Here is a 26,868-nt window from a genome sequence, read left to right on the forward strand (position 1 = left end):
TCAAGTAAAAGTAAGAGAGAAAGCAAAATGAATAGAAACTAAACTAAAATAGCTAAATAAGAACAAAAATCATGAAAAACTCATAAAAGTGAACGAAAAACCAAAATGAGTTATAAAGACGAAAAATAAAAGAAAACTAGAAAGATTATATGAAAATAAAGTAAGAAAATATAGAAAAGGAATTAAAAGCTACTCTGTTGAGTGCCATAAATGACGCTCATCACTCGAACTCTAAGTTGGTGACTTTGGCTTTGGCCTCTTTAACAGCAGCCGTTGTGGACTTGACCAGCTCAACCTGTTTCAACTCTTGAGCTTTAATTTCTATGTCACTAGTGTATTTTGATATTAAGCAAAGTTGAAAGCAGCTTCGGCCCTTTGTTTAGCACCATTTACCTCTTCTTGCTTCCGCCTGAACGGGGCCTTGAGCCATCATCCCTCAGCATCGCCTGTGTAATACAGAAGGCGAGTTAAAATACGGACAAGAAGATTAAAATACTTGAAATAAATTCTAAGGTACCTCAGCAAGCAAGGCTAGGATCTGGTCGAAGTTGACCGCCTACAGCCCTGTCACTTTGTCTTTCTCCGACCTAGTAAGGGTCCTGAGCATCCGCTTAGCCTATTGCTGGACGTCAGGCCGGCTGTTGGAGACATCTGCACCACAAGAAGTACTTGGTTAGAGGGCAGCATAGACGGCACCTAAGTTGTGCTGGTTGCTAAGTGAATCTCCAGACGGGCTCACTCGAGTCTTGACTCTCATAAAGTCAAGCGGCCATGGGGGTTCAAAGCATTTACTCTTACCTTGGTCCTTAGGCTGGGGAGACCCTCTTTTCCCAACAGCTGCATTACCAGGTGCAGCATTGAGTGGCTCGCCCTCTTCGACGCCGTAGAGGCTTCCGGCAATTTTGCAGATGGCCTTAAGCTTTCGCTCAAGGCCTTGAGTTCAGCTGGGCCCTTTCCACCGCTTGTGGGCCGTGTAGGGTTCGGCTTAGCAGAAGAAGATTGTCGGGGTGGGTTTTGCTTCCCCACCTTAGCCGGGGTCTTCTTTAACTCATCCCTAGGCCGCTTGAACATCTTGCTGATGGAGCGGGATATGGATTTGCTGTCATCCTGCAAAACCAGGAAAGGGGTTACAGGCGGAACAACGAAAAATTGCAAGATAACATAGAAGGCGGCGCTTACCCCTTCATTTTTGGCATCTAAGGCCGCCTTCCTTTGCAGAGCCAGCTCCTTCCTCAGCTGGGTAGCCGGCTTGGTAGGCGTTTTGCTGGCGTCCACCATCTTTAGTGCTTCTTCTGCAAATAACAGAGAAAAAAAGTTAAGTATAATAACAAAATGGTTAGTGTATCAATAGAGGTGGTATATAGCCGGATGTATAGCAAGTCTACCCTTTGGGAACATGGTGCTAAGGCTGCAGGCGGAAAGAAATGCCTCATCTTTCAGGAAGTCCGGATAGGGTATCCAATCCTTGGGCACGGTTATGTAAGTCCCATCATCCATAGGTTCGGTGGTGGTCTCAAAAAATTTCGGCTTCATTATCTTCTCCCAGGATTTAGACAGAATGCAAGGAAGAGCGCATTTCTTTCCAACCAGAGCCAGATTTTTATTGTACCAGCGAAGAAATCGGTTGTGTCCCATGGTGGGCGAGGAGACTAAGTAAAACTTTTCCTTCTAGTCGGTCCACTTAGAAGGATTGTCCAACGACATCATATACTGCAGATGTGTTGTCAAAGTGTACCATGCCCCAAATCCGCCTGCGGCTAGGCTCATATAGTGCATGTGAGCAAAAAGCCTCGAAGGTAGGCTCAAGGTTTTGGAACTCACAAGCGGTAATATAACTTAATATATTTATCCATGAGTTGGGGGTGAGTTGCAGACGCCTAACTCATACCCCTTCAAAATTTTCTTTATTCCCAAGTGTAGGGGGAAGCGGAGGCCGGCTCTAATAACGGCCTCATAGCAGCCGAAGTAATTGTCGGCGTTTTCAATGTTACTCTCCCAGGCAATTTTTGCCTTCACAGGAGGCACCTCTACGTGCCAGCCGTCCCCTATAGGATGCTTGAAAGCTACTCTGCAAGGTAGCAATGTCCCGAAAGGACATGCCCGCCTGTGTAGGGTCGGTCACAAATGGTCCCCTAGCCGACTGCTGATAATCAGCCGCAATATCCTCATGATTAGAGCTAGAAGCCTCTGAACTAGATCTTTCGGCGGCCTCTTCCCCGCCTATCTCCTCTTTGGACACACTACCAGAGGCGGTTTCCTCGCCGCCTGACTCTCTTAGAATCCCATCACTGGGAGTGGAAGCAGTGTCGCCCGGAGAAGAATCTGCTCGCTCTTCCGACCCCTCATACTCCTCATCTGGAGTAATCTCTTCGGTGGGCACTTCTAGAGCACGTCATCTCCTTGGCTCAGTAACCGTCTGTTTAACTCTAGCCATCGTCTCCTGCATAGACACAAAGATGGAGGGATTCGGGGATGAGCAAAGCACGTCCAAAAGTCCAGAACAAGAACCCCCGGTTCTAGACTCAGCCGTACTAGGAGACCGGCTGAATAACCTAGGCAGTGTCGTGTGTGTTGATGGAGAGTCCATCTTTATTTGGAAATCTATGTACATAAACGGAAAAAGCGTAAAAAACTTGAAGAAGGTAGAGGCGGTTACCTTTAAATTTTGCTCTTCAAAGTTTGAAAACAGCCTTAGACGGTGACCGGTTGTGTTCGTCTAGAACACAGACGGAAGCTTCAAAAAGTTGCTGCAGACAGAGTTAGAGCCTCTCTCTCTAGAAAACTTCTTTCTTTCACTCTCTAGACTTATAAAAAGGGTCAAAGATGTGGGAGGAAAGGAGGGTAAAATCTATTTATAGAGGGGAAAAACGAGGGCATCCCCGTCACACCCCAGAAGGTAAACAGTTATTTTAACTGTTCACCACTCACAGGGAGGCACGTGTTACAGGCGCAACGTGGCCTACCACGTCACCCTTGTGAGGGGCAAATGTTTAGGGTAAAAATACCCTAGACACGTGGCCCAATCAGAGAGGGACATGTGCTAAGCCTGGACAGGTCCCACATGGACCACTCACCAGCTGACACGTGTCAGCCTCATATATCAGCTGGAATTGCAGCCTTCAAGGCCCAATTCCAGAGAAAGCCGCAAAGCTGCGCAACCAATTATATCCGAATGACCTAATGAGCACGTATCCCCATGACCCTATAAATAGGAAGATTTCCCCCATTTTTAGGACAACTACATTCATTTATTACATTATCCTACATTTTCTCTCATTAGAGAAATCACCTGATCTCGGAATCCGAGAAGATCCCACTTTACTTTTCCGCAACCTTTTACATTCTCCTATCTGCTCTAACTTGATTGTCAGAGGCGGAACTCCAACCACCCGGAGTCTCCGTTGTTTTGCAGGTACAAGTGCCACCAGACCAGTCTTCGAGCCGTAACTCTCCCGAGGGACAAAAACACCCAAAATAGTAACAATCATTTACAAAAGTTATTTGGGGTTGATTAACCCTGTTGCTTTAAACTTGACTTCGCTCATATCATTGTTATTTTTCAATAGTTAGATATCTATAATTTTAATTAAAGGTATATGTTCGAAACTTGGTCCCCATACCTTAGTCTAATAAGATCCACCACTAAATGTGTCCCATCCTCTTCAAATGTTGTCCATAATATAATTATGGGGAATTCTCTTTGGTAACAATGAACTTTTTATTTTTCTATTTGGTGAATTGCATGTTAAAAATCTTAAATGTATATATATTGCCTAATATGTGGATTAACCTACCATAGTTTTATTTTATCATTTTAGCATGACTTAGATGTGTTTAATTATGAAGCGTTAAAGCGTTGATACAACTGCTGCAATTTTTGGGTGTTAATAAAGGTGTCGAATCGTTGTGCTTTATAGTATAATAACCATGTTTTTAGCACCGCTTCGCCAATAGTTGTGCACGTAGTGTATTGTGATATTTTGTTATCATTAGATTTGTACCAAAATCCAGACAATAAGAGTTCGTGACACCTTGTCATGAAAAGTGGTTTTGTATATTATTAAAGAATTTTGTAGGTAAACTCTTTTGAAGGATTTTTTTTATTGAATTTTTGTCTTAATAGTAAAGGCTTGTAATACACTAACTTGGGGTTGATTATCCTTAAATGTGTTTGGATGAATTTTTAAGATGTTTATAATGTTGTATAATTAGTGAGTGTAAGACATTCATTAAGTTGCGCAATTTAATGGTTGAAATATGTCAAAACTTCGGGCTGTGGGATTCGAGTAGGAAAACCGAGAGTTTGGTCATTCTTAAACACAGATGATTGCGGGTTCGTCTGAAAGTTTTCCCCAATAAGCCTTTGGACATGGACTTTGGGATTCACTGACATTCATATTTTATATGCTTGCATCACTTTCAAAAAAATAAAAAAGTTAAAATATTTTTTGTTTTAAAAATTATTGCTATTTTAGGAAGGAGCCTTTATAAGGATTAATTATTGTTTATAAGAATTTAGCGCTCAGTTTTGGGTGTTATTATTTATATTATATAATCTTATAGTAATATATTTTGTACTCTCTCCGTCCCTTATTGATAGTCCCTTATGACCAATTATAAGACCCGCAATAATAGTCTCATTTGCTTTTTTCAAGTACCATTAATATTAATTTTTTACCAAAATTCTCTTCAATTTGCAACAATAATTTGTGCAAATACCTTTCCCATGTAAATTTTGTTTTTCCATGTACTTTAATTACTTTCTCTCTCTATTTTTTTGCATACCCATGTAAATTTACTTTTCCAATGTACTTTGTTACTACTTGTTTATGTTTATTAATTCCCGTGAAAATTGTCTATAACGGACGGAGGGAGTACGTTGTTGCATTAACAGATTTGATTTGTATTATAATCATGTTTCCATATTTTATTTTCCCTTTGAGTTTATTCTGTTATTTTGTTTGATGAGTTAATATTCTTGTTTTTTTTTTAAGTTTTATTCTTGTGTCTAAGTTTATAACACCTCCAAATTACTATCCAATAATAATAATTATATAACATGATTTAAGGAGTAACTTAGAGATATTACCGCCCCGTGGTAGATCGGAGTTGGCCGAAGTCAAAATGGAAAAAAATAATTTTTTAAAACCTATTTAACAAGTTATTGTTCACTTAGTTTTGATAAAAGTCAATACCTCTAAAGTTTAGATTATTCAAGAATAATCCAAAATTGGACTTATTAAATTTTTTTTTCCAAATAGTAATACGCTCTCCATCTCATATTACAAAGATTAATTGTATTCCTTTGTTGGGTAAACCAAAATACAAAGCCTAGTTCAGAATCTTTGTATTTTAGGCTATAATTTTGAACTAAAATAAACTCATTCCCCATAATTAATACCATATAAGTCCCAAAACAAAGTGAGGTGTCGCATATAATTAATACTTGTATCTCATCCCTCTGTTTCGTAATAATAGTAACACTAGGTGTTGCACAAAGTTTTATAAAAAAATTTATACGGTGGGGTTACAAAGGAATAAAAACACGTCGTTAAGTGCCTAACCCTAAATCAAATAAGATTTATATAACCTAAACGAACCAAATACAAGTATAAGGTAAGCAAAGGGTCGAACCGCAGGGAGAAGCTAAACACTGTGATCACTACTAATCAATTAAGCTATCTCGGGACAAAGAATGGAATTATCTAAGAGATTAAAGTAAGAATGAAGTGAATTAAAGACAATATAAAGAACATGGGTAGATGTAGGTTTCACTAGAACATGCAATAACATAGGAACAAATCCATAATGAACTAAACATGCATGAATATCGATATAGAGGGTCTAATCTAGCCACCTGTCGAGGTCAATTGGCTTCTCCTAACATAGCCTCTATGTTGTCACATTAGAACCATATACTAGGAGGTGCTATCAAGTAACAATCGATACAAATGAACTTAGCTAAGTCAACTATCGTTTCATCTAGCAAAAATTCACCTTTAATCAACTAACAACGTGCACTTTGCAAGAAGATCAAAGAACAATCAAGCATGTAAAGACTTTAATCACAATCATCTTGAATCCTAACACTATAAACATGAAAAAATTCCAACTACATCATCCCATACCCTTGGCTAGATAACTACTCACTATCCATGGCAATCATAAAGTCAATCATGATATTAACAAGAAAAAGCATGATTAATGAGTAATTAACAAAGCAAAAACAATCTAGAACAAAATCAAATAGAAAAGTAAAGAGAAAAGAGTAAGGAAATGCTCATTCATTGAAGTTGAAGTTGTACAAAGAGGTTGATTAAGCTTCTTCTTCAAAATCCAAGCTCAACAATGGAGTAATCCACACTTTCTCTCTCTAAAATGCCAAAACTAATGGTTTTTCTCTCTCTACTAAGTTCTAAGATTAATTGGAAATTAAATGATCCTTATAAAATTTAAGATGAGGCATATTTATAGTGCTTTACAAAACCGAAAATAAAGACTCAAGGAGAGCCTTCTCTTTACATGCCGCGCCCTCTCATAGCCGGGTACGGAAGTGCTTAACCCATCAAGCCGCGCCCGCGGGTGGAAGGTGGAGAGGCCTCTCCAGCTGAGGAGAGGCCGCAGCCTGGGAACAGGGGAAAAAAGGACTCGAAAAGTGGCGCCCGCGTCTACTGGGTTCCGCGCCTGCAGGTGTTGAGGAAAGGCTGCTCCTGGGGCGCGGGCTAAGCATCTTCCGGATCATCAGAAGGAACTGCATAGCAGCACCCGCGCCTGCGGCAATTGGCTCCTGCTTGGCTGCACGCCCTCTCCTTGAGCATCTCTTTCCCTTCCTTAGCTCAAATGCAACCATAGGCTTCACCAAAAGGGCCAAGAACCTTCAAAACATCAAAGTAAACTATGAAAATGGAAGAAAAAGGAGAAAAAGAGAGAAAACATGAGAAAAGATAAAACATCACAAAAATGAAGATAAAACACTTAAAAAGGCTCAGACAAGCGCAAATGAGGGGAGAATCCTTAGAGAAAAAAGGATAAAAGAGTGGCGTAAATGCCACTCATCAAAATCCCCTACACTTGCCTCTTGCTTGCCCTTAAGCAAAGAAAGTTAGAAGAGCTAAAGCTACCAAGGAAAAACCGAATTTGCTTTTAGCAAAAGCAACAAGCCATTTTAACCTCAAGGTTGCCGGTAAGGACGAGTTGTGATCTCGTGAGGGTTTCCATAGATCTTACCCCACAACTCTCACAAAATTGTGTCCAACACAAACCAAAAAGGAGAAAACAAGAATATGAATCAACAAGCACATGCAAATCATAATCAAATCAAGCTTTCATATACAACAAGCATAAGTGGATGACAAACTTTCTATGTAGTGAAAGTAAGCACGTAAGGGGATGCCAATGGTTGATTGAAGGATAAATCATGCTAAGCATAGAGAAGTCTAACATGCACCACTCCCCCCGTATTCCATACAATCTTACCGCGTTCCCTCATCTGGATTCAAATCCACCTTCGGAGGTAGCGTTTCATGAATCCACAAAGAAGCCGGAACAAAGATAAAACATTACAAAATAGGGAAAACCCGACATGCTCTCTCCATATGCTTGAAATCTAGCGCCCTCCACCGACTAGTGACTCAACTACCCTAAGTCAAAAGAGCATTAAGAGGGTTGTAACGTTGGCTAGGGGGTAAAGGTGTGGTAAACTTTGGAAATTGGTGTTTAGCCTAATCGTGAAACAAAGGGTGATCAAGCTTCTTTTCCAAAATCAAACATCTACCAATTTCAAAATACATTTCCACAAACTTGAATTACATTGCCAAACATTTTTGAACTTTCATTGTTCTTCTTTCATCGTCATTCAACAACTCTTTATTCCTTTTTTTTTTCATTTTGCAAAAAATTCTCTTCTCTTTTTGTTTTTTCAATGTCCATGCCTTTTATAACTATGGACGGCTTTTTCTAGGATTTGCACTTGCTTTTATTTGAACAAATATTCACAACATCACTATTTCACTTTCCATTAGAACCATTACCTTCCACATTTCAAATCAAAAAATCAATAAGCTTTCGTGGCTTGAGTTTCACGATACTAAGGGTGAAAGCAAAACAAAAGGCCATGCGCTTGTATTGTGCTATAGTCAAAGAGAGGAAGGCTTAACATGGCAAGCAAAAGGGGCAAATGTAACCAAAAATACAAGAGAAAATAAAAGCTAATCCTAGAAAACAAAATAGTCACCGAATGAAGAATGATCTTCGTCATCCCTAAAGTAGTTCAGTCGCGATCTCGGGAAGCTAGACGCCAAGTTCTAGATCTAAGCATGCCTTGGTAAGGATCCTATGCTTCTCATACAAAAATTGTTGGAGGCTTGAACAATGAAACTCACATTGGGTTACAAAAACTATCTTTAGGGCTTCAAATCCCCTAATGAGAGCAACACCTTCTTACCACAAACAAGTGAAATTGGGTTCGATGGGCCTTACGAGTTCTAAACCGGCTACCTTAGCATGAACCTATCCTAGAGTCAACCGATGGCAATCCCGAAGTGTGCAAACTTTTAAAAGTTAGTAAGAAAGACATTCAATCACACGAGTTAACTTTTATTATGCTGAAAATGAAGATGAAACAACTACAGATTTTGTGGTTTGTCTTGAACGAAAAGGGAAAATCTTTTTTCATTCTTTTTCAATTTTTCACTTTTTTTTTCAAAAAGGAAGGAGAATAAAATGATAAGAGGCAAGTAAACATTTAATTCCCAATCGACAAACAAAGATCATTTGGCATCATACCAACGATCACCAGATTCCGCAAAATCAAATGCATACAACCTCGAATAATCAACTCCATCCTAAACTAACTAACTAACCATGCACACAAAGGGAAATAAAAGAGAGTAAAGGAAAGGTCTCACCCAAATGTTTCTTGAAGAAAAATAAAGCAACCAAACCATTTACCATATCTCCATATGTTGCTTCCATCGTTCTTTAAAGCTACAAAAGAGAGAGAAAAGGCAAATACAAGCACTATGCAAGGAAAAAGGGTTTGAAAACGAAAAAGAAGATCGAAAATTATCTACAAACTTGAACCTTGGGCACAACCGACTACCCAAATCATCATATCATCATCAAAGACATCATCAATCAACAACAAGCTAAATCAAACAAAGCATAAGCTATACAACCCAATACCCAACAACAATGCCAAACATAAATCCTTCAAACGCTCCTATGAGTCCTTGGTGCCTTCCCTCACACTTACCCAAAACTACTCCCTTTTGACTCAAACACCCCCCCACACTAGATAAGAGCATCGTCCTCGATGCATCACATGCAAGTAAAAATAAAAGGGAGGGACCAAAAGGGGAGGGGAAAACATGCATATCAAAGAGGGGAAACTATTGGCCACTAGGACCGGCACCACTATCACCCCCATTCCAACTATCATAGGAAAAACCCGAGGGGGGCCATGGGGTTCCCAACTTCCGGTGTAACCGGGAGGCCACCCATAATTTCCCCTAAAAAGATTTAGTTGGGATGAGGACAATTGGTCGTATGGCTCGGGTTGCACTAAAGGCAAAGGGTGAGAGGGATGAACGTAGGGGTAGTTTGGGTCACCCCTATAGTCACTCCCACCCGAAACCTAGTAGTCATAGTGACCGAACTCATCAGGGAACTCACGCTTAGGCTCATCGGGGTTTAAGACACCCGGCCAATAGGGGTACGTAGGTTTTTTGTCACCCGTCCACGAAGGCACGGGCCCTTGTTGGGTCGGCGTATATGGATAGTTAACCGGAGGGGTGACCTCCTCCCTACGTACACTAGCATCATAAAGGGCGTTAGTTTGAAAGACATTATGTTTGTGAGAGGCAAACATACCTTGCATGCTAAGTTTCATGTTCTCTATTTGAGCTCTCATCCTTTCCATTTCTTGTTGAAAATCGGGTTGTTGTTGTTGTTGTCTTCTTCTTCCTTATTGTTGTTGTTGTTGTTGTTGTTGTTCCTCCACTTCATCCTCTTCCTCACCTTCAACACCAATCTCCTCATCCACTTCATTTACTTCGTCCAAATCCACCTCCATCTCGTCATGGGGGAAAGACACCCGAGTCTTTCCTCACCCACCAAGGATGAACAACTCCCTCTCTAGTATGAGAAGTGAATTTCAGCTTAGGGAGGTGACAAGGGAATAAACGCGTCGTCAATTTGTCTATCTCTAGATCAAATATAATATATACACCTAAACAAACCTAATACAAGTATAAGGCAAGCATAGGGGTCGAACCACAAGGAGACATGCATAAACACCACATTCACTACTTAATACTTAAGCTACCTCGGAACAAGAAGTGTGAATAACTAAGAGATTAAACTAGAGATTAAGAATGATTAAAAATCAATATAACTAAGCACCAAGGGAAGTAGGTAGATGTAGTTGCCAATTGATCATGCAATAATATGGAAGCAAAGCAATGGTAAACTAAGCATGCAAGAATATCGAATTAAAGCTCAATCTAACCGCCTTCCGGGGTTAATCAATTTCTCCTAACATAGCCTCCATGTTTCCACACTAGAACCATATATTAGAAGGTGCAATCAAAGAACTATCGATAACAATGAACCTTAACTAAGTCAACTTCCGTTTCTTGTTAGCAAAGATTCACCTTTAATCAACTAACAATGTGCACTTGCAAGAAGATTAAAGAATATCAAACATACAAAGACTTTAATCACCATTAACAAAACCCCAACATCATGAGCATGAATCAATCAACAACTACACCATCCCCACACCCTTGGCTAGGTGACTACTCACAAACCATATTGAAGACAATATCAATCATCAAATCAATAAGCATCAACATGATCAATAAGCAAAGAAGGAAAATCAAAATAAGCAAACAAAACTAAATACAAAAGTAAAGAAAGAGAGTAAGAGATTGCTCATTAATTGAAGATGAAGATTTACAAAGATTCAATCAAGCTCCTTCTTCAATATCCAAGTTCATCAATGGAAATCCACACTTTCTCTCTCTACTAATGAAGTTTCTCTCACTAGATTAGGGCTAAAATGTTTCTAAGTAATGATAGATCATGCACTAAACTCCCTACGACCTATATATATAGGTCCTTTAAAAGATACAAAAATACGAAATAAAAAGACTGCAACTCAGCGGTGCGCGCCCGCGCACATACACTGCGCGCCCGCGCATAAGTTGTGTGTGCGCCTTCGCAGATCTTGCGCGCCCGCAGATCTGTGGGTACGGAGAATGAAACCCATGGATGCGCGCCTTCTCTCAGCAACACTGCGCGCCCGCGCTTGAGGAGTGTGCGCCCGCACACAAGGCGCACACAAGGCGCACGCAACACTCTGTTTTGATTCTGCTTCTGATGCTGTTCTGTGCGGGTTCTCCCAGGTCTGCGCGCCCGCACACATCAAGGTCGCGCGCCCGCACACAAAGCGCGCACAAATCTTTTGTTTGTGTTCTGTTCTTGGAGCAATCCTGCGCGGATTCTCATAGTGTTGCGCGCCCGCACACAGGGGAGTTTGGGGTGAATTGCTCTTCTTCCAATGCCTTGATTCCTACAAAACAAAAACAAAGAAAACAAGGAGAAAGGCAAACAAAGAAAAGAGGAACAAAAAGGAGAGAAAAGGGGGCAAACAAGCTACAAATGGGTGGGAAAAACCCGTAGAGAGAACACTAAATTATGGCATAAATGCCACTCATCAGGAGGAAACAATGATGCTTGCGGGATACTAGTAAACTCCAAATCCCGATAACCTTGGTCCCTTTGATGAATTGCATCGTCTTGAGTTGCTTCTCATCGAACCAAATATCACTCCCGTCGCCTTTTCCCACTATGGTGCAAGAGCGTAACTTCGCCTCATGACCCAATTTCTCCACTAACCGAGTCACCATAGCTCCACAATGAAAATCCCCCGTCTTTGTTCCCGAGACAATAGCTTCTATGCACTAGGTGAAGATATAACCCAAATTCACTCTATGCCCGTAATCCGACTTAGAGGCAAGCCATAAAATCCGGATCTCTTCAAGTTTTATCTTTCCCAAATCTTGTTTGTTGAAGACCATATACCCAAGAATATGGTGAAGTAGTCTAAGAGCCGGGTGCATGATCTCACTAGCCAATGAATACTTAGCATCGAAGCTATTCATTCGGGATATAAGCTTCCACCAACGAATGGGGTTGTAATCAGGTAATTTCTCATACTCGGGGAGGAAAATGTTGGCATCGGGATTGAGGTCGAGGTACTCATTGAATTGTCAAAGGGACATGGTTTCTTTTTTGTTAAAGAGTTGGAATGAGATGGAAATGTTGTTGTTTCCGGTGGCATGTGTTTCAAAGGAGGCTAAAAACTCCAAGGTAGGCTCACGGTATGTGTTATAGGCTTTCGTTACACAGGAGTTTAGCCTTAGATTGTTGAAGAAAAACCAACAATCTTCATCAATTCCCAATTTTGTTGTTGTAGGTTGATGATAGTGTTTGGTGGGTAGGATTTTTCGTGATTGTAGGGCGTCGAATTTGGTTTTGTGATATTTTGGTGAATTTAGTTTGAGGCAAAGGTGGTGGTGGTTGTTCAACATTTTGAGGGGTTTGGGAGGATGAAGCTTGGGGCTCTTTTCCACTCTTCCTCTTCTTTGATCCCAAACTAAGCACCATTTTCACCTTCTTAAACAATCAAAGCAAACTACTCCAAATTCACCCAACAATCCAATATAACACAACTTTCACAATCAAAAAACTCTTCAAACACCAAACAACACAAGAATACCACAAAAATCCACAAGAAATTCCAAGGATCAATTTACAAACAACAAACAACTATGAATAATCAAGAAAAACCAACAATAATCACCAAATCAAGCATCAAAACCACCAAAGAAAATCACAAGAACAACCATTTAAACATTAAATATATGCTCAAAAATTAAATAAAAACTAGAAAGAAGAAGATTATACCAACTATGAGAGGCAAAACCAACTCCAACTAGCCCAAAGAACCAAATTTTAGAACAAGCTTCAACCACCTTAAATGGATTTCCGCGCGAATTTCGGACTAAAATGAGTGGAAAATGGTGAAGATGATGATTTTGAAGGAGTGTGGTGAATATTTGAAGGAATTCTAGTGAGAAATTGATGAGAATTGAGGTGTTTTGGGGTTAGGGTTTGAGAATTGGGGGTTTTTAGAGAGAGAGAGAGTGTGAGGAAGATTATAAAAAAAAATATGAAGTGAGGTGCGAATTTGGGGAAAAAGGCTGAAATAAGTCCGGGTGACCCCGACTGCGGCGCCCGCGGGACCTGGGCCGCGCCAGCGGGTTCTTTATCGCACCTTCTCCTGGGGCGCAGCTGGGCATCTACTGAATTTTGAGCTTGCTTTGCAATTCTCCAGCCGCGCCCTCTCCTCCTATTGTCGCGCCCATGGGCCCCTTGAGAGGGCTCTCCTTGGGCGCGGGCTTCTCTTGAAGCTTGAGACTTCAATTTTTCATACTTCCTCGTACTCAACTCAATCTTAGCTTGTCAAATCATGACCCTAAGGCCTCAAATTCTAAACCACACACATAGTAACCAAGGGTCCAAGCGTTCAAGTACCTACAAAGAAAACCCAAACAATATAAGATACTGACTAGCAACAAAATCGACCAAAAAGAAAGAAAAGAAGAATGAAAAGAGGTAAGGACTCGGGTTGCCTTTCGAGAAGCGCTTTTGTTTAACGTCGTTAGCTCGACGCTACTTGAGCTCAATCAAGGAGGATCATATGGATGATGCACATCAAGAAGCGCTGTGGTAATTGGTTTATGATTGGATGTCCTTCATAGTAAGGCTTGAGACGGTGACCATTAACTTTGAACGGGGGGTGCTCGTCATTAGAAATTTCGAAAGCACCACAGGGAAACACTCTTGTGATGACGAATGACCTACTCCATCGTGATCTAAGCTTGCCCGGGAAGAGCTTCAAACGAGAGTTGTAGAGGATGACTTTTTGGCCTTCGACAAATTCCTTCTTGACAATTTGAGCATCATGCCAAGCTTTAGTCCTTGCCTTGTACATACTTGCACTATCATAGGCATTCATTCTCAACTCTTCTAACTCATGTAGCTCAAGAAGTCTTTGCTCACCCGCACTATGGAGGTCAAAGTTGATTTGCTTGATAGCCCAATGAGTTCGGTGCTCCATCTCTACGGGTAAGTGGCAATTCTTCCCATAAAAAAGCTTGTAGGGAGTAGTCCCTATTGGAGTCTTGAAAGCGGTCCTATATGCCCATAAGGAGTCAATGAGCTTTGAGGACCAATATTTCCTTGTTCTAACTACCGTCTTCTCCAAAATCACTTTGACACTACTAAAAAACAAGTGAATTGCGACCGCCGCAAACGGTCGTAAAAGTAAAGGAAAACGGTCGCAAAGTGTAATTGTGACTGTCACCCGTCGCAACAGACCCGTCGTTATTTTGTTGGTCGCAAAAAAAGGAATCTACGACCACTTGGCGGTCGCAGATCAAATTGCGACCGTTTCTGTATTTTCAACGACCGTTTTATTAGCAGATGTAATTTGTTATTTGCAATTGATATGGTGGTCGCAAAAATCTAAAATTACGACCGCCTATGACGGTCGCAAAAAGTTGCATAATTGCGACAGGTAGTGACGGTCGCAAAAAAATCCGAAATTGCGACAGGCAGAGACGGTCGCAAAATGTTGCAAAATTACAACAAGTAGAGACGGTCGCAAAATTACATCTGGCATAGACGGTCGCAAAATGTTGCAAAATTACGACTGGCATAGACGGTCGCAAAATGTTGCAAAATACGACTGGCACAGACGGTCGCAATTTTTGAGTATTTGCAACAGGCCGAGACAGTCGCAAATATCATGTAAATGGATGCAATTTTCATAATATTACTGTTTGCATTTACGTTGTCATCCTAACCTGAACTTATAACCTGTTATCATATTACAGAATTTAAAAAATAATAAAAAATAAAAATAAAATGCATAATTCATATTATAATAAGTCCAACAACAATACTTACAATAACAATGTTCAAGTAAATAATAATAGTAATTAGTTAGTAATAGTTTACAAAGCTAAATTTAAAAACTAAGTTAGGCCTATATGAATTGTAGTTAGTAATGGCCTATGTTCTTTCAAAAATAGATAAGGCCAATATACATGCCTATATGAATTATAGTTAGTAATGGCCTATGTTGTTTCAAAAATAGATAAGGCCAATATATATGAACAATATAATACCAAGTTAAGGCCTATATCCCCCCAAAAAAGCTAAGGCCTATATTCCCAAAAACGCTAAGGCCTATATTCCCCCCCAAAAAAAACTAAGGCCTATATGAACAATAATAATCTAAGAGCTATATGAATAAATAAACTACGACACCGGAGTGTGGTGACCAACCCCACCACCACTCATGTCCGGGTCATCTTCCCTACGAAGCTGAAAATGAAGGACCACATGAACAGTTAGAGAACAAGTTCTGCAACATCGTCTAAATCATTCGCTTACTCTCAATTGTCGCCTCCTCCCGCTCCTTCTTCAATGCCTCCTACAATTGCGTAGCAAACTGTGCCTCCATTTGTGCCTGTATCTGCACTTTTGCCTCCTCTATTCGCTCGGTAACCTCGACTTGCACACGTTCTTCCAACTGTGAAGCTATAGAAGGATTGTACGATTGCGAGACTTTCTCAGAAGAGGGGCTATAAAACAAACTAGCGCTTGCACCTAGGCCCTTCACTACACCCTCTTTCCTACCACCAACGACCTCCCAATATAGCTGGTTAGGGTCTGGTTGTGACCCTTGAGTGGAAGACTCGTCAAGCTTCTTTTGGTAGGCATCCTGTAATCAAAAAAATCATATTTAGCATATTAAACATGTTTATAGTTTCAAATGGCTTAATAATAGACATTTTCATGCATTTACGAGGCTATAGGATCATACTAGCTTAAATGACCTTCTAACTTACCCATTTCCTTTGTTTTTCCTATATTCTAAGAGTTTATCATTCAAATAACTCATATTTAGAAAATGAAACAATTTTATAGGTTTAAATTGCTTAATCATAGACATTTTCATCCATTTACAAGGGTATACGGTCATAACTAGGCTAAAATTGCTTAAATGGCCTTCTAACTTACCCATTTCCTTTGTTTTTGCTATACTCTAAACGTTTATCATTCAAACAAATCATATTTAGCATATTAAACAAGTTTATAGGTTTAAATTGCTTAATCATAGACATTTTCATCCATTTACAAGGGTGTACGGTCATAACTAGGTTAAAATGGCTTAAATGGCCTTCTAACTTACCCATTTTGTTGGTTTTTGCTATATTCTAAGAGTTTATCAATCAAAAAACTCATATTTAGCATATGAAACATGTTTATAGATTCAAATTGCTTAATCATAGACATTTTCAAGCATATACAAGGCTATAGTGTCATAACTAGGCTAAAATGGCATAAATGGCCTTCTAACTTACCCATTTTGTTTATTTTAGATATATTTTAAGAGTTTATCAACCAAAAAACTCATATTTAGCATATCAAACATGTTTATAGATTTAAATTGCGTAATCAAAGACATTTTCAAGCATATACAAGGTTATGGGGTCATAACTAGGCTAAAATGGCTTAAATGGCCTTCTAACTTACCCATTTTGTTTATTTTTGATATATTCTAAGAGTTTATCATTCAAACAAATCATATTTAGCATATGAAACATGTTTATAGATTCAAATTGCTTAATCATAGACATTTTCAAGCATTTACAAGGCTATAGGGGCATAACTAGGCTAAAATGGCTAAAATAACCTTCTAACTTACCCATTTTGTTTATTTTTGATATATTCTAAGAGTTTATCATTCAAACAACACATATTTAGCATATGAAACATGTTTATAGGTTTAAAATGGTTAATCATAGACATTTTCATGAATTTTCAAGGCTATAGGGGCATAACAAGGCTAAAATGGCTTAAATGGCCTTCTAACTTACTCTTTTTGTTTGTTTTTGAAATATTCTTAGAGTTTATCATTCAAACAACACATATTTAGCATGTGAAACATGTTTATAGGTTTAAATTGCTTAATCATAGACATTTTCATGCATTTAGAAGGCTATAGGGGCATAACTAGGCTAAAATGGCTAAAATGACCTTCTAACTTACCCATTTTGTTTATTTTTGATATATTCTAAGAGTTTATCATTCAAACAACACATATTTAGCATATGAAACATGTTTATAGGTTTAAAATGCTTAATCATAGACATTTTCATGCATTTACAAGGCTATAGGGGCATAACTAGGCTAAAATGACCTTCTAACTTACCCATTTTGTTTATTTTTTATATATTCTACGAGTTTATCAATCAAAGAAATCATATTTAGCATATGAAACATGTTTATAGATTCAAATTGCTTAATCATAGACATTTTCAAGCATTTACAAGGCTATAGGGGCATAACTAGGCTAAAATGACCTTCTAACTTATCCATTTTCTTTGTTCTCTTTATAAACTAAAATTGAACCTAACATACTAATATTGAAAAGTATTAGGTGCCTAAAGTTTCAAATCACAAGTATAAGTGCCTATGTTTTGCTTTCTTCCTTAAAAAATTATTTCATTCGTTTCCAAAGTTAGATGTGTTACCGAGGTTTGTTGTGCCCTCTTGTTTGCCGTAACTTTTCCTTTTCCAAGAACTTCCTTTAAATGGGTCTTTAGGAAGACCTCAGGGGCAGTTGGAAGCACTCCACCGGCTTTCTGAGCCTGGACAATTCAAATAACTCCTTAAATGCTTAGTGTATGTAACTACTAAAATTTATCATTATCATTATATACCATTAAGTACTACCATTTTCTTTACATGCTTTGATGCAGAGATAGAACCTTGGAAGTGTGACGGCTCAATTGGATTAGAAGGGGAGACGCCCCTCCTTTCTTCTTAGCTTTTTCTGACCTCTCCAGAAAGTCCTTCTCCTTTCTTTTTGCCAAAATTTGTTCAAACATACACTGTCCCATCCATTTAGGAATTGACTTGTTTCTGACAGAAGCATTGTATGTAATCTCTTTCAACCTCTTATGTGCCTTCTTTTCATACTCCTTATTTACAAGGGTATCAAGATCAGCATTCCAAAGGTATTGTTTCTGTAAATTTTTTTAAGAAACAAGAAAAATAATATGTTTAATAATATATTGTAATAAGTAACCAACAAACACCAAAGTTAGATAAGTAAATTGAACTTGGGGGTTTTATAATACCATAAACTGGTTCCACCAATGGGACTTAGTAATCTTGTCAACCTCTTCATAGTTAAGCCATGGTTTGCGCCAATGTGCTTGAAAAATACTTGTAATGGAGGTGCTCACGGTGTTATCATCGAACCTTAGTACCAATAAGCAAACAAATGAAGTCATTACATACATAAAATACAAATATAACCAAGATTGTTCAAGTTGGAATGCAAATTAAGCTAACCATGATTAACTTACCATAACCCTGTAGGGTGCAAAGTCCTTCTTGCAACGGGGGTAGGTACCTCACCCATGGGAGAGTTATCGTCTTGCGTCTGAGGAACCTGAGTAGTTGTCCCAGAACCATCCACGTGTGACTCAAGGTATGGGGTAACTTCCGGAGAAGTTTCCGTATTTGCATGGCTTGTCTACGGAAACAATTCTCTCGGGGTGGCATGTCCCAGCATCCGACGACCACCACCAGCCATGACAACCTACAGTAAGAAAAACATTATGAATATCAGTAAAAATCATATAGTCATGTTATCGCGATCTATAAGCTACTGTCACACATAACTTTGGCTTTGCAAAATATCAATAATAACATATCAAATTAAAACTAGGATGGTCTTTTAAAACTAGGATGGTCTTTTAAATTAAATTGAAATCCATAAGATTACATAATAAAAAAGTTAAAACAAGGTTACAATCAATCTCGTAATTCTCAGTTGAATCACCCTCCCCATCAACACTAAGATCATCATCATTATCGTCATCCCAAAATCTGTCATCCTCATCCTCGTCCTCACTATCAGTAGATTCGAAACTGGACTCATCTAGAGGGGCATCGGGCAGCACTTCATTTTCAGCCGAATCTCCAAATCCATCTTCATCACCTTCATAGTCTGGAATGTCATCCGGAGCACAAAGAGTTGGAATGTCAGTAGTGGTTTCTTGTAGAAAGTCTTCGTCAACTGGTGCATCAACAACAGACCTCGCCTTTGTCTTGAACACTGCCCACCATTGAGCCTTATCTCTTTTCAGACTTGAGTAAGGTGCATAGTAGACTTGGTTAGCTTGGTAAGAAAGCACAAAAGGATCGTACTTGGGGTATTTTTTGGTATGATTGACTTCTATAAGCTTGTATTGACCAATGTTCATACCCCTAGTGGAATCCATCCAACTGCACTTGAAGAGAATAGTTTTATAAGTCCGTAGGGCACCAGTGAACTCCAACTCGATGATATCCTCTAGAAAACAAAAATAATCTCCACCATCTTCATTGGATACGCTTACTCCATAATTCATGGTTGACTTATGTTTTTCATGGCCATAAGTTTGGAATTTGTATCCGTTCACATAGAATGGGCTCCAAGTACGCACTTTCTTAGATGGGCCCATAGCCAAAGCAAACAATATTTCATCATTTGGCTTATCTTGAATCACCTGCTCATATGGCATAGTTATATTAAATTGATATATGTCATGAAGTTATAGCAACAAAGTAAGAAAACGTGTTGATGTCAAATGCGTAAAACACTTACTTTCAACCTAAACCACTCGAGGAATTCAGCTTCATGTTTAATCCACACATCTTCTTTGCGAATAGTGGGTTGCATTAGAACAATGTGGTCCTCAAACTGTCTTCCATATAACCAGAGAAAGAGTATTAATGATGGTGGTCGACATTGGATACGTTGCAAAATTCAATGAAATCTTAGTGAGTGTGATAATAGACAAATTTAATACCTCTCATATGGTTCCAGAATTCCACTATTTCCCAAAACATATAAATGAGCACATTGTAGTTCTTTCTCATTCAAAAAGCGGCACACTCCACCAATAGAAGCATGTCCATGATCAACCCTAAACAGTTCCGGGACACTATCATCCAAAGTGCTCTCAACATCATCATGAACATTATGACCTAACTCACGTGTTTTAGTATCCACTCCTTGTTGGAAGTAGTTAGAGAAAAAGTACCCTATCTTTTCCGTTAGATAAGCGTTGCAGATTGAACCTTCAACACGAGCCTTATTGCCAATTTTATGTTTCAAATGATTAAGGAACCTATAATTAAAAATATTGAATAAGTTTTATGTTATGCAAACAACTATAGGTGTATAAACAAAAATAGTAGCTATGAGTTTGTAGGAGCTAAAACCTTTCAAACGGATACATCCAACGATATTGGACAGGACCACATAACCTAGCTTCATAAGGTAGGTGAACTGGTAAGTGTTCCATAGAGTTGAAGAACGCCGGTGGAAATATCTTCTCGAGCTTACAAAGAATTTTTGCAATGTTGTGTTCCAATCTTTCATATCACTCAATTTGATGGTGGAACAACAAAGGTCACGGAAGAAAAGACTAATCTCAGTAATAGCTTTCCAAACATGGACCGGGAGCAATTCCTTCAAAGCAACTGGCAACAATCTCTCCATGAAGACATGACAGTCGTGGCTCTTTAAACCATGAAGCTTACATGTTTGTAAATCTACACATCTACTCAAATTAGAAGCATAACCATCGGGAAATTTCAAGTTCCTTACCCACTCGCATAACACTTTCTTTTGAGCCTTGTCTAGTGAGAATGGGGCTTTCGGCAAAGTTTCTTTCCCTCTCGCATCCTCCGTTACATGTAGTTGTGGTCGTTTGCAATATTTGGCAATGTCATTTCTAAATGCAACTGTGTCTGAAGTATGTTTTTTCACATCCATCACTGTGTGAATTAGTTGGTCAAAGAAATTCTTTTCAATATGCATGACATCGAGGTTGTGGCTGAGGAGAAGAGTCTTCTAGTACGGTAGCTCCCAAAGAATGCTTTGTTTAAACCACCCTAGTTTCTTCTTTTTCAAGCTTGCGAGTGCTTCAGGTCCATCTGTTGCCTTAGCCAAGTGTTGAACTTGTTGCCATAGCTCGTCGCCGGACATTATGTGAGGTGGTGTCCCCTTTTCAACCTTATTCTTACAAAAAGCAATTTTGTTGTTTCGAAAAGGATGTTCGGGAGGAAGAAATTGGCGGTGACAGTCAAACCATGACATTTTACCACCATGTTCAAGCCAAAAAGCTTTTGATTTGTCCAAGCAATATGGACATGCATTTTTACCAGCTGTTGCCCATCCAGAAAGCATACCATAGGCTGGGAAATCACTTATAGTCCACAAGATTGTTACACGCAAATTGAAGTTTTTTCTTTGCGAGATGTCGTAAGTTGTTGCACCAACATCCCACAGTTGTTTCAATTCTTCAATTAACGGTTACATATACACATCCAAGTTCCCCTTCGGGTTTTTAGGACCAAGAACGAGCAAAGAAAGGAACATAAATGGTTTTTTCATGCACATCGATGGAGGCAAGTTATAAGGGGTCAGAATGACTGGCCAACGTGAATACTGACGCCACCAAACTTGCCATTAGGAGCAAACCCATCGGTACACATACCAAGTCTCACATTTCTAGGTTCAGATGCGAAATCGGGGAAGGATCTATCTAAGTGCTTCCAAGCTTCACTATCATTAGGATGCGCCATTGTGCCTTGGACTCTTGGATTTTTGGAATGCCACGTCATTTCCTCCGCAACGTTCTTTGTTGCAAACAACCGTTGTAGCCTTGGAGTGATGGGAAAATAGATAAGTTCGTTTATTGGAACCAATGACCCCTTTGAAGTCCTCTTGTATATGTCCTTTTTGCACACTCTACACTTATCCAACTCAGTATCAGCTTTCCAAAATAACATACAATCCTTTGGGCATGCGTGGATCTTCTCGTGCGGAAGCTCAAGTCCGTTAAGAATCTTCTTTGTATCATAGAATGTTTTCCCCATCTTATTATTGTTAGGAATCGCTTCGTTCAGTAATGAAGCAATTCCATCAACACTCCTATGGGGCAAATTGTATTCCGACTTCAAAGATATTATTCGAGAAGCCATTTCTAGCACAGACATGGAGCTACCTTCGTACAATGGTTGCTCGGCGGCCTTTAAAAGCTCTTGAAATGCTTTTGCTTGAGCATTTGGCTCTTCATCTGAACATCTAGTACTATCGTCACCCGATGGTTCATGATTACTCCCAAGAGCATCGAGAACCATTTCACGATAAGTATTTGGTTGCTCTACACTTTATGTAGGGAATCCTTCACCATGAGAAACCCACTCATAGTAATCAGGTATAAACCCCTTTTTGTACAAATGGAGTTTTACTGTGTTGGCATCATGAAGACGTCTATTCTTACATAACAGATAAGGGCATCTTACTTCATCTATGCCCGGGCTCTCAGGATGAGCTTCACAAAACCGTATGAATTGTTCAACACCATCCACAAACTCTTGCCTAAGTCTACGGGCATTACTGCCATCGTATCTATCATACATCCACCAACGCTTTTTCCTTTTCATGGTGACAAATTCTACAACACTATGAAAAACAAATCACATTAATCATTCACACTGAACTTGTTTTCATTACAATAATGGCATACGATAAATGAGAATCGAAATGATATCCAAAGGTCCTTATCATGAGTTGAACGGGAAAGCTGATTTCACATTCTTTATTAAGAGATTTAAACATATGTTGATGTCACATGCTTCTAAATTTTTACTCATCAAAATTAATGTTGTTCTCACAAGTAATGTTGACCATTAACTATAAAAAATATTATTTATTCCGATCCATGCAAGGGTTAACTTTTTACCAAATTACTTGAGAAATATTTAAAATTTTTATAATGTTTTCTTAAATACTTATTATATATAATTTACAATATTGCTTAAATTATTTATAACTTACACTAATAAATTATATTTTACCAATTTCACAGTAAATTGATGTAACATTAATAAAATCAAAGAAGCATTATGATTTGTATAGTTAACAACGATGGGAGTTTGATAACAAAAATCAAAATATAAAAATATTTAAAAAAAACCACATGTAAGATGTAACCCTTCATGAAAAAAATTGAAAAAACAAAATAATTTACAAAATATATTATAGAACCATAATACAAATTAATGTTCAAAAGATTATCATAACCCCTTAAACATAAATATTTCTAATAAAGCTAAAACAATTCTATAAGAATCATTTTTTTTAAACGAAAACGAAAATTATCAAACACATGACTTCATACCAACCAATAGTCCTACATTGGACATAAAGCAAAATAAATATCTATTCCAATCAAAACACATCCAAGTTCAAGCCTACGCACAATAAAGCATAAAAAATCCGACAATGAACCAAGCTATTAATAGCAAACCTCTTGCTAATACTAAACTGACCATTTAAGAATCATTAGGAAAACCCGCTTAAACAAGTAGCACATTCACAAAGTAAAGCAATGATAATAAACTGAAATCAAAATGCAACTAATAAGGATGCTTTTTTAAAAAAATATAGATCACAACTCCATAAACAACTAACATAAATATGAATCATATTGTACAAGTAAAAGAAGTAGTTACATAATAAGGGAAGAAAACACACACTAGGGGAGTTGACCGAAAAAGCAGAGGCGGGGACGAAGGTGGTCCTGGTATACGGTGGTGATACACTTTTAGGCAGGGTAATTATAAAAAACTTTAAAATTAAAATAATAAATAACTACACACTATTTACCAGGTGGCGACGACGGAAAAAGACAGAAAAAGGAGGAGGGACGGGCACAAGAGGAATCTGACGACGGTGGAGCTGCAAAGGGGGTTAATTTACGACCCACAATTAGCTATTTCAGACAAAATAACCAAATTAAAAAAAAAATCAACCTAAAGTTCAAGACTGAGAACATAGCTTTAATGAAAAGTTTAAGACTGAATTTTTCCCATATTTAACCCAAAATTAGCCAAAAAAGCTATTTCTATTGTGTAAAGAAAAAATTCAACTATGTAGCCTGATATAGAAGTAATTACAATGAGATAAACCCATGTATTAATACACATTTACGATACGGTAGCTTATTTGGAATGCACATTTACTGAGTTGCCCATGTCTAATTCTTAACTGGTCATTATGAATCTTGCATATTAGACAAAATCATGTACAAATTCAACAGTAAATCTCAAAGCTAACAAAGTATCTGGCTAATTTCTGTTCCATTTGGAGTATCAAATGAATTTCATTTGTTCCTGTCATATTTTCTCTCCTCGTCTCTTTACTTACCTCTTTGCTAGTAACCTAGATAGATACCTCACAAGAGAACATTTGATCCACCAAAAACAGAAATGTACTAACATGATCCATGTTCTTAAGGAGATTTAATTTTCATGCTGACGCTTTCTATTGAAAAACTCAAGAGTCATTGGGTTGCATCATTAGCTTAGGTCTGTACTTGTACTTTTTTAAGAAACAAAGTCGACTCGACGCACAAATAGATAAATGAAACATAGCAAAAAACTAGAAAAACTCGAAAATATGAAAGGCCAAATACTCAACCAGCCATAAAATTTCAAGTCCCAGCAAGATTTGTAAAGCTCAATCAAAAATTAAAGATAGTCATTTCTTTGGTTGGTTACTAAGACACAAAACACTATTAAATGCTTATTTAATCAATTCAAGACAAAAAAATTTCATTACATCCAAACTTAATCTCAAAATCACATGCATGCTGTAAACTTCACTGAGATTAACATATAGGTGATGCCCCAAGGTCCCATGCTTCTATGATAGTATGTCCAGTTAATAGTGTTCCTGTTTGCAATCTACTCTACGAATTTCATCACTTAGATTTCTAGTACTACTTATCCCAAGTTCACAACACCCTAATAGGCCAACAACTATCGAAAAGAAAGATGAATATTTCAATCCAGTAGAATTGGTGATATAAATCATATTTTACACAAGGTCTCAAATTCACTTGGGCAAACTCTAAAAATAATTGTTTTAACAAGAAAGGCATATGTAAACTAAGGAAGGTACAAGGAAGTCTTTGCAATCGACGAGCAAAGACAACCTGAGTCCACTTTAACATTGTGGAAAATTATACCCAACAACACTTGGCATAGATTCCTGTAGCTTCTAAAACCAACTTTACTCCCATATCATCTCAAATCCATCTATACCCAACACTTATACCATCATACATTGAGAGATAATACTCACAAATTTGCTAAAAACAATTAGCTACAATAGGGTCAGAAACATGAATTCTTTTAATATCAAGCACCAAAACAAAAATGACCATAGATAACTCTCTCTTTACTAAATTAAACTATTATCAAACGGAGCAAAGTGAATTCAATCACCAAAATCATGAGATATGTGATAGCATGTTTACTCAATCCGGTCACTTTTATTAAACACGGGTACATGTCTAAGTGTAATTGATCATACTCATGTCCGAGTGTCGATAATCCAACACAGGTAATTAATAAGAAATTGAAAAACATACAAGGTACACTTAAAGAAATAAAATCATACCGAGACAATATCAAGGGGTTTAGGAGCATCTCTATCAGACCCAGAACTATTTCCATACCCTTCCACAAACTTTCCAAGACTAGAATTCACATTTTCAATTCCATAAATGACTTCCTTGTTAACGAACGCAACCTAATTTTGAAAAAAAAAATTACAGCGACTAACCTGACTTAACTCGACGGAAAACGGAGGAGAGACGGAGAGAAGAGGACCCCGGTGAGGCAGCGATGGTAGCCCTGCGAAGAGGTTCATTTGTGACCCAAATTTAGGGTTTTCGCCCAAATTAATTAAATAAAAAAAACAAATGCAGCGACATACCTGAATACCGGCGTCGGAGAACAAGGAGGGACGGGCAGGAGGGGAAGCTGGCGACGGTGGTCCTGCTTGGGGGTTTGATTTGCGACCCATTGTTAGGGTTACGGAACAAAGTAACGAATTAAAAAAAAAAATTAAGATAAACTACCGAATGCAGCGTCGCCGACCGGAGAATGCTCGTCGGAGGGAAGAACGTGTGGAGTAGCGGCCGTTTTCGCCTTCTTCTCTTCGTTGTTCCCTCTTTTCCCTTCTTCTATGTTTCTTCTTTCCCCTTCCCCTTGCAAATGAAAATACCACGATATATTTTAAATTTCTTTTAAAAAAATTACGACTGGTCGTAATTATTTTCAAAAAAAAAAATTAATCACACAATTTCAACGACCGGCACAACGGCCGCAAAAAATTAAAAAACGGTCGCAATCATAGAATTTTACGACAGGCTTTTTAACGATCGTAATTAATAAGAATTGCGACCGTTTTTATAATAGTCGCAATAAAACGCTTGTAAAATCACCGAATGTTAGTAGTGTAAGCTCCCTATTGGTGATCTCCGCTTGACCACTCGTTTGAGGGTGGTAAACAAGCCCTCGCTTGTGAGATACACCGTACTTATCAAGAAGTCTAGTAAAAGTATGATGCTTGAAATGCGACCCTCCATCACTGATTATAGCCCTCGGGACACCAAATCTCGGAAAAATCACCTTTTTAAAAAGATTAACAACCACCTTAGAATCGTTTGTAGGAGAAGCCACGGCTTCCGTCCACTTAGAGACATAATCAACGGCGACCAAAATAAACTTGTTTCCATGTGAAGAAATGAAAGGGCCCATGAAATCTATAGCCCACACATCAAAAATCTCGAGCTCAAGGATGGGGTTTTG

General features: G+C 38.5%; 1 protein-coding gene across 1 annotated transcript; it reads right to left on the reverse strand.

The window, feature by feature from the left end:
- Positions 1 to 13,747: 13,747 nt before the first annotated feature.
- On the reverse strand, positions 13,748 to 14,185 carry LOC145577937 (uncharacterized). The gene has a single exon (XM_081635353.1). It carries the CDS (start codon positions 14,183 to 14,185, stop codon positions 13,748 to 13,750), a length of 438 nt encoding a protein of 145 aa, XP_081491479.1.
- Positions 14,186 to 26,868: the final 12,683 nt, after the last annotated feature.

Source organism: Chenopodium album, chromosome 14 (assembly GCF_948465745.1).
Source record: "Chenopodium album chromosome 14, dcCheAlbu1.1, whole genome shotgun sequence".
Classification (NCBI taxonomy): domain Eukaryota; kingdom Viridiplantae; phylum Streptophyta; class Magnoliopsida; order Caryophyllales; family Amaranthaceae; genus Chenopodium; species Chenopodium album.